This window comes from Triticum aestivum, chromosome 2B (genome assembly GCF_018294505.1).
Source record: "Triticum aestivum cultivar Chinese Spring chromosome 2B, IWGSC CS RefSeq v2.1, whole genome shotgun sequence".
Taxonomy (NCBI): domain Eukaryota; kingdom Viridiplantae; phylum Streptophyta; class Magnoliopsida; order Poales; family Poaceae; genus Triticum; species Triticum aestivum.
This window is the reverse complement of record NC_057798.1, coordinates 39,127,611-39,145,548: the sequence shown is the minus strand read 5'-3', so window position 1 is coordinate 39,145,548 and position 17,938 is coordinate 39,127,611. Positions and strand designations below refer to the sequence as shown.

At 42.0% G+C, this 17,938-nt stretch overlaps 1 protein-coding gene across 1 annotated transcript; it reads right to left on the bottom strand.

Annotated features, from left to right (window-relative positions):
• Window positions 1-9,796: 9,796 nt before the first annotated feature.
• LOC123040239 (senescence-specific cysteine protease SAG39-like) lies at window positions 9,797-10,902 on the bottom strand. The gene is made up of 2 exons (XM_044463137.1): window positions 10,467-10,902; window positions 9,797-10,383 (listed from the first exon to the last, which is right to left on the bottom strand). The coding sequence occupies exons 1-2, from the start codon at window positions 10,900-10,902 to the stop codon at window positions 9,797-9,799; spliced, it is 1,023 nt and encodes a 340-aa protein (XP_044319072.1).
• Between the last annotated feature and the right edge of the window lie 7,036 nt (window positions 10,903-17,938).

Sequence of the window (17,938 nt, the reverse complement as noted above, 5' to 3'; positions counted from 1 at the left end):
TTTCCTATGAGAAAATGTCTCCAGGTCTTTAGCATGCACTACGGCTGCTAACTCCAAATCATGGGTAGCATAATTTAACTCATGGGGCTTAAGCTGTCGTGAGGCATACGAAACAACTCTTCCCTCCTGCATAAGCACTGCTCCAAGTCCTCGACGTGAAGCGTCGCAATACACCTTGTAATCCTTGCTCTGATCTGGCAGAATCAATACTGGCGAGGTAACCAAACGTTCCTTCAACTCCTGGAAACTGGCCTCACATTCCTCAGTCCAATAGAACTTGGTATCCTTCTTTAACAACTCCGTCATGGGTTTTGCAATCTTCCAGAAGTTCTCAATAAATCTCCGGTAGTATCCTGCGAGTCCAAGAAAACTCCGGATCTCTCCAACTTTTATTGGTGCTTCCCAGTTTGTTACAGTGACAACTTTGGTGGGGTCTACTACTATTCCTTCTCCGGATATAACATGTCCGAGGAATCCAACTTACTTCAACCAAAACTCACATTTGCTGAACTTGGCATATAATTCATGTTCTCTGAGCTTCTCCAATACCAAACGCAAATGCTCCTTATGCTCCTCTTCATTCTTCAAGTAGACCAAAATATCATCAATGAACACCACAACGAACTTATCCAAAAACTCCATTAACACCTTGTTCATCATGTTCATGAAATAGGCAGGTGCGTTAGTCAGACCAAATGACATAACGGTGTACTCGTACAGCCCATACCTGGTGGTAAAAGCCGTCTTAGGTATATCCTGCTCTCGAATCTTCAATTGATGGTATCCTGATCGCAAATCGATCTTGGAAAATACCTTAGCTCATTGCAATCGGTCAAACAGATCATTGATCATCGGCAGTGGGTACTTGTTCTTAATTGTTACTGCATTCAGTCCTCGATAATCAACAACCATCCTTAGTGATCCATCCTTCTTCTCCACTAGAAGTACTAGCGATCCCCAAGGCGAAGAACTTGGGTGAATATATCCTTTATCTAGTAACTCTTTAATCTACTTCTTAATTTCCTCCAAATCTTTAGCGGGCATCCGGTACGGTCTCTTAGATATCGGCCCTGTGCCTGGCAAAAGCTCAATCAAAAACTCAATGTCTCTATCCAGTGCCATGCCTGGCAACTCTTCCGGAAATACATCAGGGAAATCCTTCACCACTGGTACTTCCTCCTGCACAACTCCTGATATGGAATTTACTTGTATCCTCTTTGGCTCATGTCTTGATACATACTTGATCCTTCTCCCTTCTGGGGTGGTAAGCAAAATTGACTTACTGGCACAATCGATGTTCCCTCCATGCATCGATAGCCAATCCATACCCAGAATCACATCCAAACCTTGAGACTCCAAAATGATTAAATTTGAGGGCAAAACATGCCTACCTATACTCAATGGCACTTGAAAACATCCTCGACTGGCCATATACTCCGCTCCTGGTGAGCTTACTAACATAGGTGTTCTAAGAACCTTGGTGGGCAGTTTATACTTATCCATAAATCCCCTTGATATGTATGAATGTGATGCACCGGTATCAAAAAGAATGATTGCAGTAAATGACTTAACCAAAAACTTACCTATTACTGTATCTGGCTGGGCTTCAACCTCCTCCACATTAACGTGGTTCACCTGTCCCCTGTTGAAAGGGTTCGGCTTCTTCCCAGAGCTTCCATTGCCATTTCCATTCTGACCTTCATGACATTCATTGGCATAATGTCCAGTCTTCTGACACTTAAAGCAAGTGACTTGGCTCAGGTCTTTCTTAGCTGGGGTTGATGGGTTTGTACGGTTCTGGCCGTTGCTTCCTCCATTCCCATTCTTGGGGCCATTATAATTGTGTGAGATACCTCCTCCATGGGTATGCTGAAAATGTTCCCGATTTCGGGGTAAAACGTGGTTTCTTCTGAGCTCCAGAATTGTACTTCCCTCATCCATACTTCCTCTTGCGGTTTTCAATCTGCTGCTGCTTTCCTTTAATCATAAGAGCACGGTCTACCAACTCCTGGTAGTTGTTGAAACTTTCTACCATCAACTGCATGCTCAGCTCATCATTCAGTCCTTCTGGAAACTTCTCTTGCTTAGCTGCATCAGTAGCAACGCCATCTGGGGCATAACGTGCTAACTTACTAAAGTCATCCACATACTGGCCAACTGTCAGTCCTACTTGGCGCAAGTTGCGAAACTCACGCTTCTTCATGGCCATAGCTCCTGCTGAAACATGGGCAGTACGAAAAGCCTACTGAAACTGATCCCATGTGACAGTGTCTACTGGATAAGTAGCTGTGAAATTCTCCCACCATGATTTTGCGGGTCCTTCAAGCTGATGTGCGGCAAAATGCACCTTTTCCGCATCTGTGCATCCTGAAGTGGTCAACTCCCTTCCTGTCTTGCGGAGCCAATCATCTGCAACTATCGGCGCGGTGCTACTAGAAAACACCGGCGGATTTAGCCTAAGAAAACGGGTTAAGTGATCAACAAGTGGTGGTGGTGGTGGATTGTTGTTGTTGTTCCCCTGATTCTGATTCTGGACTAGAAGCTGCATCAGCGCATTCTGCTGCTGGATCAACTGAGTGAGCTCCGGTGGGAAAGCAAATCCATTGTCACGTCTCGGAGGCATCTTAGGGTTTAGAAAAGATGAGAAAATAGAATAGAATGAGGTTTAGAGGGAAAACACTACCCATATGCACATGAGACAAATACAAACAAAATCACTTCATTCAATTCAAACAAGGGCATACAACGGTCTAACTATCGTTACAAAAGTGCTCAGACTATACTATATACATGGGGGAATACTACTGCTATTTTGGTGGTCGACTAGAAAAACTGCTCCGTTGAAGACTCCATGATATACGCTCATGCTTCATCAACATAGTCATCATCGCTATCGTCTGGATCCGAGTCGGTGTCGTCGATAATGATGTAGTTCTCTGGACAGGTGCAATCTTCGTCTTCTCCTCCAGTTGCAGGAAATCCCATAAATACTTTTAGCTTCTTCTTCAGATCTTCATTCTTCTCCACTAGTGTTGCTATTTCCTCCTCATATCCATCGCGTGTAGACTTGAGTTCTTCCTCCAGTTCCGTGATCTTGGTCATGGCCTTCTTTAGGTCTATCATGCCTGCGCACATCTGGTTCTCCTGGCGTCGAATGTGTTGGTTTAACTCCTAGATGAAAGCTGCAATTGATCTATCCTTCCTGGTGCTGATCATCTCCCATTGATCATCTCTGCGCCCACAAATTTGGTAGATAGTATCCTTGAGATCCTTGTGGTAAACTTCTCCAATACGTCCCATGGCGATGTGAGCTGCCATGCTCTTTCATAGACTCCAGGTTGGTGCATCAAAGGAAAACTCTATGGGCTCAGTGACTGGCATGAACGGCCTTCCTGGAACTTGAACCTGAATCATCCAACGCTCCTCTTCTGGTAAAGTGGCGATGTAGGTCCCGGTGAATCTTGGTACTCTGATGTTCAAATACTTAGTGAATTCCTTCAAGTGACGTCCAAAGGGTGTATCTTCATCCGGTTGCGTGAACTTGTTCCTTGCATCCGCCATCCTAAAAGAGAGTAGTAAAGATGAGGAGTCAGAAATGAGAAGAGTGAGTAGTGATCTAGGGCTTTAGCTTAGTGGTCGTGTCCTACAGTCAGCGTGTGCTCTGATACCATCTTGTAGCGACCAGACCTCAAACAGTCTGATCTCTATGCATCAGTGCCATCCCTGGATCGGTAATGCTGACACACACAGTACTTGAAGGAATTATAACAGAGTGGAAATCACACACTTATTACATCGAAAGTCTCAAAAGAGAACTTATTACAATAAATATGGCGTAAGGCCATCTAATAACGATAACAGCGGAAGGCTTGGAAGATAAGTGAGTCCATCAACTCCAACGGCATCACTGAGTATAGGAACACGATCCTAAGGCATCTTACTCGTCGTCTGAAAAGTCTGCAACATGAACGTTGCAGCCCGAAAACGGGTCAGCACATGGAATATGTTGGCAATATAACACATAGAGAGTAATGAATGAATAAGGCTACACTACATGCATAATATGGCTGGTGGAAAGCTCTATGGTTACATTTTTTGCATAAAGCCAATTTTTCCCTACTGCAAAGGAATAAATTTTATTTAACTATCATGGTGGTTGTTAAACATTGAGAATGGTTGACAGCATTCGCAATCCCAATTAAGTATCATCATTTAAAACCCAAAAAAATTAATTAAAGTAACATGATGAGATTCACATGATAATCCAAGTACTAGATACTCAAAACGTCCATAACCGGGGACATGGCTAATCATTATTAGTTTATACACTCTGCAGAGGTTTGCGCACTTTTCCCCACAAGACTCGATCTCCCCCGTTGGTTTTCTCACACTACAGGGTGTTTGAGAAACGGATGACCGAGACATAGTCTTTCAAAAGCGTTTACACCTTATGATGGGTAGACCATTACACCTACTTTCCCCTACATCTGCTAGTCTACCACTGTAAGAATTCACACGACTTAATCAACTATGCTAGAGCCCATAGTAGCTTGTGGCTGCACACGGAAGTTTCTAGCATGAAAAATCTTATGATCCATTTGAGCCTGGGTGGCGGTCCAAAAAAAACACGCAATCCTGGAATACCCAGGTACCTCAATCCACCCAGATGTGTATTAAAGTTGCCACCTTAAATAAACCATTATTAAGAATCTCACATCCGTCATGGATACACTCAGCTAATCCACGTCTACTAGCATAACATAGCAATATAAGCAAACGTAGAAGTAACTCCCAAGGGTTTGATAATAAAACAGGTAATAGGTACTACCTCATCTATTTCCCAAAACCCACAGCTAATAGGATTGATCTAATGCAATAAACCTGGGTAGTAAAGAGGTATGATCAAGGTGTTACTTGCCTTCCTGATGATCCGTGAAACCTAGGGATCCGAAGTAGCAAGCGGCGCAATCCGGATACTCTATCGCAACAAACAAACAAACAAGCATACAATTTAAGTACTCATCTAATGCACAGGTAAAACTCAAATAATAGATCTAACCAGAAAGTTCAACTTAAGAACTCCGGTTTGCAAAAGAAATCAAATCGAAAGAAACAACGAAACTCAAACGGCGAAAGAAACAAGCTTCGTTTACTAATGTGGATCTAAGTCAAATTTTACAGAAGTAAAAACTTGTTTGAGTTGATTAAACGGAATGAGGATTTCGAGACAAAACTCTAGGCGCTTGAATCGCCTGATTCCGATAAATGAGCGAAAAGTTAAACTAAAACGAAGATCGGATCAGAGATCACGATCAGAAAATAACCGCGGAAAATCCGAGAAAAAGAAAAAACTGACGAACAGATTAACAAACGGAGTTCGTTAACTGAAACTGAACGGTGAATTCGTTCATTAAAACGAAAGAACAGGCGAATGCTCGCTAAATAAAATAAACCCTAAAGAAATAAAACCGATCTAGAAAACGGATCTAGGTTTTCTAAAAAAACGGATTGGTTTTTATTAGAAAACCAGGGCGGCGGGGCGGCTACCTCGGCTCGGGCTCCGGCGAGGCTACAGGGCGGCGGCGGCGGCGCAAGGCGGCAGTGCGGCGGCTGCGGCGGCGGCGGCTCCGGCTTGGGGCTCCATGGGGGGTCGGTATGTAAAGGGGGGGTGGCGGTGGCTTGGGGAGGGGGCAAGGCGGCGCGGGGACAGAGTCCCGGTCGGACTCGGCGACAGCGGCGGCGGTCGCGGTCTCCTGGCGGGAGACGGTGGCGCGAGGAGGCGGGCCGACTCGGCTGGGCTTCGGCCCAGTCAGGCGCGCGCGAGAGTTTTTTTTAAATAATTCCGCCGAACAGAAAAATAAATTCTAGAAAAAGAAATAAAAAATTAAAAATGCCAAAATAAATTTTCACCGTCTAAATAAAATATTTAGAACGAGATGAACATTTTCTTGTAACTAAAATGCAGTTTTGAAAATCGTGCAATTTTTCCTAATTCAAAATAAAATAGCCAAAAACTCCAAAATAAACCTATTTGATTTTTTTATTAAATCCTAAATATTTCTTTATTTTGGGAAAGTCATTTTATTCCCTCTCTCATATTTTTATAATCGAAATTATTGAAGATAAAATAAATAAAATCAAATGATCCTATTTTTCAAAATTCGAGAAAACTCAAATATGAAAATAACGAAATCCCCAACTCTCTCCTAGGGTCCTTGAGTTGCTTAGAATTTCTAGGATCCAACCAAAAGCAAGGAAAAATATGATATGCATTGATGATCTAGTGTATAACATTCGAAATTGAAAATTTGGGATGTTACAATTCGGTAGGAAGGAAATTTTGCCAAAACAACAAAGCTTTGGCACAGGAGTGGTTTTACGTGGAAGATCCCTCGACAGTGGGCTAGGAAGGGTTTCCCCATTTCTCAATAGAACCACCGAGGAGGCTGGTATCTTGGATAGACCAGAACCTCGACTGGGAGACCCGAAGGAGGTGAAGGTACTTCAACACAAGCTCTAGGTTATGGTCGATGAGGGCATCGACTACCACTTGAACAATCACAAGTTTAGGCTTCAAAAGTCTGGATCCCACAACAGTGCTATACTAAATCAGATGATTTCATTTTTGCTCCTTCCTATCTCCAACAAGTACTGGTTCCATCCCATATTATGTGTCGCTCAACAAGGGACTGCTTGATTAAGCCCCCAAAAGTAAGTTGATTTCACAACAAGTAGTTTTCAGCTACCACTTGATTTATACAGATCGATGTAACAACAAGGGACTAGAACATTTAGTATAGGCAAGGGAACTTGGGAAGATCTTTCTGACTGAAAATTATCACAGTTCGCTAAATTCTTAGTTGCAAAATCTGCTTATATTGTCAGAGCGCTCTCCTTCTTGCATACTCTCTTCAGCCTTGACGCTTCTGCCTGCACTTAGAAACATCCCTCTTGTTCTCCTCCCCACATATCACCTCCTTGATGCACGTCTTCACCCCTTCCCTTCTCACCAAGTCCTCATTTCGAAATGGACGCAAGCTGTCCACCCATATGCTCTTCATATACTTTGTGGCCGGCGGTTACATTTGTCCGCCCATTGTGATATTGCGACAATAGGTACACCGGTGACAATTGCTTCCGTTGTCGAACTCTATGTACTCTTGAATAGTACCTTTTATGTAAATTTGATTTTGTTTTTTTTTAACACAAGAAGTCCAAGTGAGTCGTTTCTTCTTGTAACTTTACACATGAGTATAACACTAGAGCATGTTCGTGACACACAATTATTCGGTTTTTTTTTGCTATTTTTAAAATGAATCTTTTTTGTCAATCTGGATGCGCCTAGACCAAAGTTCCACTAGGTTGTTTTTTTCCTTTTTAGTCGAACTTTGTATGCAGCGTTGTGCAACTTGAGGTCACTGGAATCTTTCAGCAAACCAGGAATCACCGGTTTGGAAAAAGTAAACACTAACTAGAAATGTGAATTTTTACTACATTTATCGGTGATACATATCATAATAAGACACCAGATATTGCTTTTATCAATTAATGTTGTATAATTTATTTCTTTATTTAGGAGGAGTAATGCGCCACACAAGCGTTGTGGGCACATGGTTTGAAACATTGCAGTGTGTAAGGAGGATATCGTCAACTAGTCTATCATATTTTGTTCCACATTTCTAATCATAAGGACAATGCAAACTGCAATTCAGTTCAAACTATCTGAGGCGGCATAAGGGCCTCAAGCGCTATAAGTACCTGCACGACCATTACATACATGTGTTCTACCCTCGACTATTAATTATGTCACAATGGATCGGTCATGTGAATGGATTCATATGGGTAGGAACGAACAAATACGCTCCTATGAGTATGACGTTCTTATACTTGATTCTTTTTAGTCGGTTTTAGTTGAAATTTGATCTTTTAAAATTTTCCAACCAAGCAGGAGGCGGAGTACATGGAGTTAACATGGAGAGCTAAGATGATAGGCCCAACCTATCATCCAACATGTCTTATGGTTTCAACTTGTCTAGTGGTGATGCAACGTATAAGGATTGGGTAGAAAAGCATAGCATCTCCTCTATTGTGCTTGTATCCTATGGGACCGTCTCTAACTATGACGCAGCCCAGTTGGAAGAGAATCACAATGGAGTACACAATTTTGCCCAACACTTTTTCGGAGATTTCAGATATGACAAGTCACACAAGTTATCTGTAGAACTAAAGGTGAAATATGTGAATAATGGATCAATTGTTGCGTGGTACCCCCAACTTGAAGTTTTGTCACACAAGGCTATTGGTGTGGTAAGACAAAATACATTTGTTTTATTTTTATGCACAAGAATATAAAAATGTTTTACAAAGTAATAAAATAAGGACAACTCTTCAGATCTAAATTCACGAATATACATGCAGGTCGCTTTGTTGCCCACCGCGGGTGGTACTCGACATTGGAGGCAGTTGTTAGTGGTGTTCCTCTTGTGGGAATCCCACTTTGTTCAGACCAACCCACCATAGCAAAGTTTGCGGAGAGCGTGTGGGGCATGGGCGTGCGAGTACAGAAGGGCGGGAAGTTACGGCTAGAGACGATGGAGGCCAAGATGTAGATTAGAAAGGTAATGGACAGAGATAGAAGGATATGTACAAAAGAAAATCTGCAAAGTGGATTCAAAAGGCCAAGGATGCATTGCAGGAAGAAGGAAGCTCAGATAAACATATTGCCAACTTCACTGCGGAATATATGTCAACTTGAAGTCATACCAATGCATTCCTTACTTCGAGATAATCAAGTAGGCCGTGATTCCAGTGGTACAATTCTTTTAAAGAGAATTACATTTTACTTTTGCAAGTAAAGTGCTATCTTCTCACCATTTAGAAGGATGTTCAATTTTTAGTGTTCTTACAACATGCGATTTTTTTACATGTTATAGAATCAATTCAAAAAAACCATATGGAAACTATAAAACTATTTTCATAGCAATTGTCACTTTATTATCTCCACGTATATTCTTACCGTTCCATATGATAAAATACTTTCCTATAATTAATTAATGCAAGAAGATGATTCTCTGTTTGTCCTAAAATTGCTTTGCATACATATTTTGATTGTTGCAGAACTAGGAAATTCTATAAGCTTGATTTCATACGGAAAGTTGAAACTGAATGCCTAAATGTATATAAAACAAGAACCCATAAATGTGTCAGTTGACCAGATACATGAAAAAAAACATAAAATATCAACCTACGATCTCAATAAACATCACAATATGCATATTTATGATAATATAATGATGTCTCCTTTGTCATAGCCTATCACCTTATCATAAGGTGTCTTGCATTAGGCTATTTTGGGAACTTGGAGTTTCCTCAAAATCTTGTTGCAATGAATTGATTAATTTGAAATAGTGCATGTAGTATTATCTAGTGATACAAATCACCCGTAGGATGCCTCCAATTTTTAGTTAAGACATTATATTCCAATAAATAACGAAAAGACCCAATATAAAAATCATATATATGAAAAATACCCTTTAGAGATTACTCTTAACATATTCAAATATTTTAGACATTTGAAAGCTTCATGAATATATATCAACATAATTCTTAATCAGATTTTCACATACTATACAATATATCACACACGGTATTAATTTACAAAGTATAACAATGTATGGACATAAGATACATTATCGTACATAACTCACAGACATATATGAACTATACATAGGACATGGGGACCTTAGTTATTGGAGGATTGTGCATATGTATGATTAGGTGGCATTTGGTGACATTTCTATTTGGTGGGGTATGAAGGCTCCATGGCCAGACCACACATGCCCTTCTTGTCTGCAATGTCCTTCTCCATTCTCAAGTACCCATTCTCGCCCCAGGTTGTGCCCCATGAATTCTTCATCAACCAATAACTTGTTCCATCACTAGTTTTTCCATATCCAATGGCCGCAATACCATGGTCCAAGTCAGTACCGCAGGAGCCGGTCATCACCCCACCAGAGTAGAATTGGAATGTCATGTCGCCTCCGTCCACAGCTACGGACACTGGTTGGTTTGCCACCGCCTTCATAAGGGCACCCTCGTTATTGGCAGGCACATCCTCAAAGCCAGTGATGGTTGCGGCGCTGTTGGATCCAGCCTTGCACTTGCCGTCAGCTGCAGTATATGGGTAGCTGGACTCCATGGTCAGACCTCCGTTCTTGATAATGAATTTGAAGGCATCATCCATGAGTCCTCCCTCGCAGCCTTGATCTTCACCATGAACATCACAATCAACCAACTCTTGCTCTGACAGTGAGATTAACTTGCCGGTTTTCAGTTTTACAATGCCCTCCGTCGCGGCAACAGCAGAAAATGCCCAGCAGCAGCCTAGAAATAATTGTGTTTTTATAGTGTTATCCTATAAAATAATAACACATATATGCAGTGCAACACATATTTTGTGTACTTACCACACTGGCCTTGATCCTTGATAGGGGTGACAGCCCCCTTGGCTCTCCAGTCCATCGTTGCTGGAACAGCATCAAAACTCATATTCTCATACCTGAATCCTGTTGAAAGAACTCGCATGGCGTTTGCCTTGAACCCCTTGTTTGTGTTGGTTGTCTTGAACTCATCATTGGTGATATCAGCGAACTGGTTAACGCCGAGCCAGAACTTATGATTCTGGGCATTGAACATTTCAATGAATCCGACATTGGATTTGAAAATCTCAAACCGACGTGCCTTCTCAGTGGCGTCCTTGTACACACGGCCATACTGCGCCATCCAGTTCTCATGCTTCATCACCATCGACAAGTCATCGTTCAGCTCACGAGCTGCAATGACAGTACCATAGAGGCAGATGCTTCCAAGGATGGCAAGAAGCAAAACCTTGTGGATGGCCATCTTCGGTTAGGCACCAAACTGCAACAATAACAGTACTGCAGAGGCAGATGCAAGCTAGGATGGCAAGTGTCTGTACTTTGGTTTGGTTTGTTGGATGGGACTTGGTGGTATATATAGTGTCATGTACTTGTTAAAAATAGGAGACTGAGAGACCCGGTGCGTGTACGAAGTTGTCTGTGGAAAAGGGCTTGTGCGTTGCCGTGGATTATGGTGGCCGGCTAGTGGTATAAAAATGACGCGCACATTTGATTGGCCGGCCAGATTGTATAAAAATGATACGGCAGAACAAAGAAGTACGCCTGAAGCACATCTGATAGTGACACCTGCTTTATTATTTTAGGAGTGTACATCTGATAGTGATCCCTGCTTGGTGCCTGGAATATTTATTAATGAAAGAAAAAATAACTGTGTTCTTGAATATTTGTATAGAAGAATCGAGTAGGCGCTTGCTAGTATGGACATGAATGTCCTGCCTGATAAAAAATTGCGTGATGTATATGTAATGTGACATATACAATTCAACAAGAGTTGTCTTGAAATTCCCTTTCTCACGTCCCAGGCTGCTTTTTGCTCGTAGTCTAGCAGGAAAGAAGGAACATAATTTTGCATACATAAGTATCAACTGAGATTGAACTCTCAACCGACATTGGAAAACTACAGGCTTGGGCAGGTATCGATTCAAACTGGCTAGACTAGATGGTTGGAGCAAACTACAGTCGCTGTTGCAGCTTCCCTGTACACGCGAAACTATCAGCACCCAGGCATTCCTTCTAGCCAGCGAGCTCAGCCGCTTGGGGACAGGCATTCCCTGTACATCTTGCGGAAAAACTATGGTGGCAGCCCAACGGCCTAGTGGCGCTTCTTGGCCTTGCGGAAAAACTGCCAATGGCAGCAGGAAGCACTGGTGTGCTCCACGCAAGGTGTCCGAGTCGTACATTGCACGTTCAATGATCGAGCGACACCGGATCGTTTTTCACTACTGTATATCCTGGTGACTCCTAATCCTACGCCAACACGGCACATTTCTCATGCATGATAAAATAAATTGCTTAGATTTAACCTTGCAACCGATGCTGGTAAATACATATATATAGCTTGATAGATATGTGTTATCATGAAGCACTCAAATTTATAAAGAAGGAAACAGTGAGTTGGTGACCTGCACTAGCCATTAACCGACCAAAAAAAATACTCTAACGTGACTACGCAGACCACGAATAAGGACAACTAATGCCGACATGTTTACTGTATCAATCTTTATATAACCTTGTGAACATGCTAAGGTGCTCAACATTTATTTATACCCCTCTAAGGGGATTAGAGCATCTACAACTGGACCCCATAACCGCCACCAACGCCCGGGTGGGCTGCCCGGTCAGTGTTGGAACAGAAAGATGACACCCAACATGACGCCCCATTTCTGGCCCAAACATTCGGACTGACCGACACTCCTGATATCCAGCTCATATACATCTTTGGCGGATATGGGGACGCCCAGACGTGCCCAGGCAGGCCCGCCATGTAGGATTCCGGCCCATGCTGGCCCACCCGACCCCACATAAATTGGACAGTATCCGCATTGCGGCCGAAACCCTGGCCGCATTTGACTCCAATTTGCTCCCCCCACATTACCAAGCTCCTCTCTGGCGACCACTGGATCCAACTCCGAGATGTCCGCATCCGAGGACTGGGAGCTCATCCGTTATAGCCCCGAGGAGCAAATGGCCGTCCACGCTGCCCTCCGACGCTCCCGAGAGGAGTGCGCCCTCCCATGATCTTCAGAGAGCAGGAGGGAATCTATTGCCCAAATGGTGCTTGCATCTAGAGCCGACAGATCCCCCTGCACCTCGCTGGGAGTGGTCACCACCGTCGCCGGAACCATTTTGGTCGCACCTCGTCCCCGTGGCATCGGGCGCCGAAACGAAAGCCATATGCGCCTCCATGGGTGGCTGCCAATCAAAGCAGAAGGTGCGGCGTACCTGCCGTGTGATGCTACGATCGTGGCTTCAAGCAGAGGCGATTCGGGCAGCCTGCTCGGCGGAGGCAGCATCAGCAACCTATAACGTGGAGGTGGCTTCCGCAGCCCGGGAGGCGGATGCGAAGAAAGCCCTCGGGGCCCGCATAGCCGAGAAACGGCAAAGGAGGGCAGTTAAGGCGTTTGCCAAAGAGCAAAGCAGGGTGGTCCGTGTCATGTCCAGATTGACCCCAAGGAGGAGACACACGATGTCGGATCGGACAGCTCCGGTAGTGATCAGATCGAACTCGATCCATTTTGCGTCTTTGACTGTTACTGCCCCAAGGATGATGGGAAAGGCAACGAGAAGGGCAAAGGCAAGGGCAAGGGCAGCCGTGGATGAACTTCTCACATTGTCGTTTCGTTCATATTTAGTAGAACATGTCATTTTTTGGTAGTCCGATGACATGTGTTTAGCTACGTACGTACATTGACTTCAGACTAATATATGGATTTGAGGATTCGGTTTGATGGATCCAATTGTGGAGGAGTAAATTGTGTGTTGTCTGGTCACTGTCCACGGAGACGCTCTGACGCGCCTTAGGGCGTTTCGAGGGGGCTGGGGGTGGGTGGGGGGTGGGGGGATTTCTGTACTTGTGGTTGTAGATGCTCTTACAAATGTATCGATTCTTCTAACACCCGGTATTTTTATTTGCAAGTCATCAGTGTAAAACATATTTAGTAAATGTTGCCTTTATTTCCAAATATACCGTCGTCATGGAGCTGATTTCATTGCCTGTGAAATATGAACCTTCACGCCTGGCCTAGTCGTGCATACAGGTCATTTGTTTCATGTCCTTCCATTAAAATTTGTCATATCACTCATAAATCAGGAGATATTATTACTGCATGATGATTTGTTTATTTAGTACCTGAGCGAAATTGGAATGAGACTGTCCAGAAAAAAAAACATGTGGCTTTTCTAGCAATTGTCCTATTCATTGCTTAAACTCCATGATTTTTTTGTATAGGTCAAAATTCAAGATATGTGAAATTTTACACACACATACATTACATCTTTATATACATGTATATTTTTTAGAAACTAAAATGTTTGAATTTTGTTTTTTTTTCAAAATTCCGGCCTCAATGGAACTTGGCCTCCAAAAGGACTTACTCGTCTTATCTTTCATATATACCTTATTTCTCTATTTATATATCTATACCTACTAATAAAGCAAGGTGTGTTTCTCCGATTTTTCCATCCGTTCACCATCAAAAGTATTTTTATCTATTTGAGGTGGTACTAAATTTATGTCCGTTCGTGTATTAGAAAAGATAAACGCCAGAAATTTGTACCTGGGCCATCTGCAATGTGGCCCAGCAAAGCCAGCCCTTTTAATTTAGTGCCCGCCTGGAAAACCCAATTAATCACGTGTGGCATCAAATAGTTTTTTTACTATATGTGTGCCCGCCTGGAAAACCCAATTATTCGCACTGTGCGCCCACGCTGGGCTGAATCGTTTTTTACTATATTATGTTTCTATTTTGTTTTTCCGTTTCTTTCCCTTTTTCTTCCTGATTATTTTTCCTTTTTTCCTTCCAAGTTTATTTTTCTTTCAACCCTTTCTTCTAAAATGCATAATTTTCAAAAATATTCATAATTTCATAAAAAACGATTTTTTAGAAATTTTCAGAATTCCAAAAACTATCATGTTTTGTAGAACTTTATATCTTTGTTCTCATTCCAAATTTGTTCATGATTTTCCAAAAAATGCATTTAGAAAATGTTGCAAATACGAAAAATATTATTTTTAGTGAATTATTCGCAAATTCTAAATAATTTCCGAGTTTAAAGAAAACTCATTTTCTAAAATTGTTCTGAATGTTTATTTCTGCTGTTGTGTATTTCTGAAAATGTAAAGAATTGTTTTCAAATAAAATTGTGAATTTCGAACGTCTTAAATTTTTGTTGTGTATTTCTGAAAATGTAAAGAATTTCAAAATAATGGGATTTAAAAAATTATTCATGTTTCCTAGAATATTCAGCAATTTATATATTTTTAAATGTTCCCAAAACAAAAATATTTTGAATCTGACTTTGGAGTATGTTCTTAACGGTTCGAGCTGGCCATTAGTTGATAGGACTCGTTTATTCGAGTGGCTAGCAGCACGTAGTCGTTCTTTGAGGATATGGTTTTGATCCTTGAACACATTGTTTTTTGGATTTTTGTGGGCCTTACAAACATTGGTCGTCTTGGAGCCTGCCAGTGTGTTGGCCATACACGAACTGATGTGTGTCCCACGTGCTATTTTACGCAACTAGCGGCATATAGTAGCCCCCACGCAGTTAGCCCAAGAAACTAATTGCGTCGCACGAGCAGTATTGGGCCTCAACTGCATTCCCCTACTGGGTCGTCCGCCTCCGGCCCATCAATCCTCGTCAAGGGAGCCAAAAATATTTGCCGGTCGTAAGGAATAGAACTTGCGACATTGCATCCACATCCTCAGGAGAATTTCAACTGAGCTAGAGCGGCTTTGTTACATAAAAATTGATGGTCCTCCTATTAAATATACATATAGGTTTTGTTCCGCCCGCTCATAGTTCCTGATTTTTTTTTGTTTGTACCCCGGGTGGGACGAAATGGGCCTACCCACGCATTTCTTTTTCTGTGAGACGAATGAGCAACAAAAATTTAAGCCCCGATGGAAGTGAACTATGGACCTTCTGTATTATGTCGATGGACAAAATCAGTCATCTAACTTTCAGTTATGATGAGAATAGTATCGCCTTGGAACTTTATAGTAAATTCCCACCAGTTTGTATATGTCCATAGGTTGTCTGGTAATAAGATGTTTATATCCAAATAAGGGAGTTATCTCGAGAATCATAAGCAGAAGGAGGGACACCATAAATTATTGCCGGTGCTCGCTTGCAAGTGCCAATAAAAGAGAATATGTTGGTTTGGCTGGAATAAAAATATTGTGGGCACATGAGTGCTAACACAAAGAGAATAAACCCTCATATAAGAAGGTTCATTGATATCTGGTTATGCGCTAATTATGCTGATGAAACGGGATTTATGCGCTACAATTAGTAATCCATCTGGTTACACCATCGTGAGAGTGATCGAAGCAACTGTGCCCCCAAGGTCACCGCATAGCTACCAAATAAGGAGGCAGACACAACCGCCACATAGCTACCAAATGGGGTGGAAGACACAACCACATGACGGAGGCGGACCCGGAGGAAAAAAATGCACGAGTAGGATGGTTCCCGCCATACCTTCTATCAAGATCTCGCGGGACAAACATGACCCGCGAGAAGACCACAACTACTCGCTCTATCGCACCGTTGCGGAGATCAATTTGCTAGGCACATCAATTATCTCTTCCATTGCTTCTCGCAAAGAAATGTCACTCCCGTTGCAACGCATGGGCATATGTGCTAGTGATATCTTACCAAAATAGGGTGTCACCATTCATGAGCCATGTTGTGTCCACTAGTTAATAGCTACTAACTTGAGTTATTGATCTAGGAATAGTATATGCACGATACATGCCACTGAATATACAAAACATGCTACTTTCCATATTGTAAAAACCGAAAGACCAACAGAACCTTCAAACAATTGAATGGACCAAGAAATCATGCAAGCCAACGAGATCAATTAAACCATGAAGTTGTCCATTGCTTGTCAGTCATGGAAATTGCGCAAGAAAATAAGAGGAAAAATAAATAAAACCTCAACCTCTAATTTTAGCTGGAACTTTTTATGTTTTCCCGTGTTCCTATGGTCAATGCTTGTATGCTTGTAGTCCCCATGTTTTCTTCTTCCTGGTTCACCATCAAGTCCATATTTATCTAAGCATATTATTGGATATCTTTTGTTGTCTCAAAAATAAATATTGTGCATGTCCAAAGGAAGAAGAAGGAGCACCTGAGAACAATAGGAACGGAAGGCATCGGGAAAAAGGGAAACAAACCACAACCTCTATTTCTAGAACCATGATTTTTAGCTTGCCTCCATGTTTCCATGACCACCACACTTTGACCCTCTTTTCTTCCTTTCCAGACTCACTAACACCGTTTTATCATGTGAAACATCCGATGCATTGGTACTATCTACCTTCTCTTGTCAAAATATTTGGGATTTCCTGAAGGAAGAGGAAGGGGTACCTAAGATCGATAGGAATAGGAGGCATCAGGAAAGCACAAAGAAAATCTCTATTTCTGATACTAGAGGAGAAATCGAGCTCTAGACTTTCCTCCATGATCCTACTCCCATTGCTCTTAGAGACTATCTCTTCCTCTTCCTGGCTCACTCTCGATCCCATAAACTACACACCTTTAACAATGGAAAGCTTATACTATTGTCCATGGCTGTAGTCTTCAGAAGTATATATAGGCTTCTAATGCATTGTTATGTGATGCGGAGATACCATGTGAGTGAAGCAACTAAATTAATGCACCTACACCATGGTACAATATAGATCATAGTAGTAAATGATAGCGTGGACACATAATAGTCAATGTTAAATAGTCTAACCCCGCAGGGTGCACTTATAAAAAGGGTAAGGAAAAGGATTCATACTCTCCAATTCTAGTTCGGAGTGCACAAAACTTCTGCAAGAATCACACTTTTCATGACTCAGTTGACAAGCAAACCTTGAACAAAGATTGTCAATCTAATCATGAACGAGCATAGTTAATTGTTATGGTTACTTTCCAATTGAAAATAATTAAGTAAAGCATGTACCTTATATGTTTACTATAGGGAGCGACCATTCCAACAAGAAATCAAAATTTAACATGCAAATCACGGTTTTGTTCAATGAATCACCGCTGCTTCCCGACATCATCAATATTTACTACCACTACTTGTAAAGTCTCCCTTGTACTTCCTCCTAATAGTTACCAGTTGCATGCCCAATGCATGATAGCTAATTGATAACGGATTAGCAAGAACACATTGTTGCTTCTATGTTTCACACCAATGATACTGTTTGCAAGTTCTTAGTCAGAATCTACGAGAGCTTTCGTTGGAGCATACACACTCCGAAAGGTGACTAGATTTAACA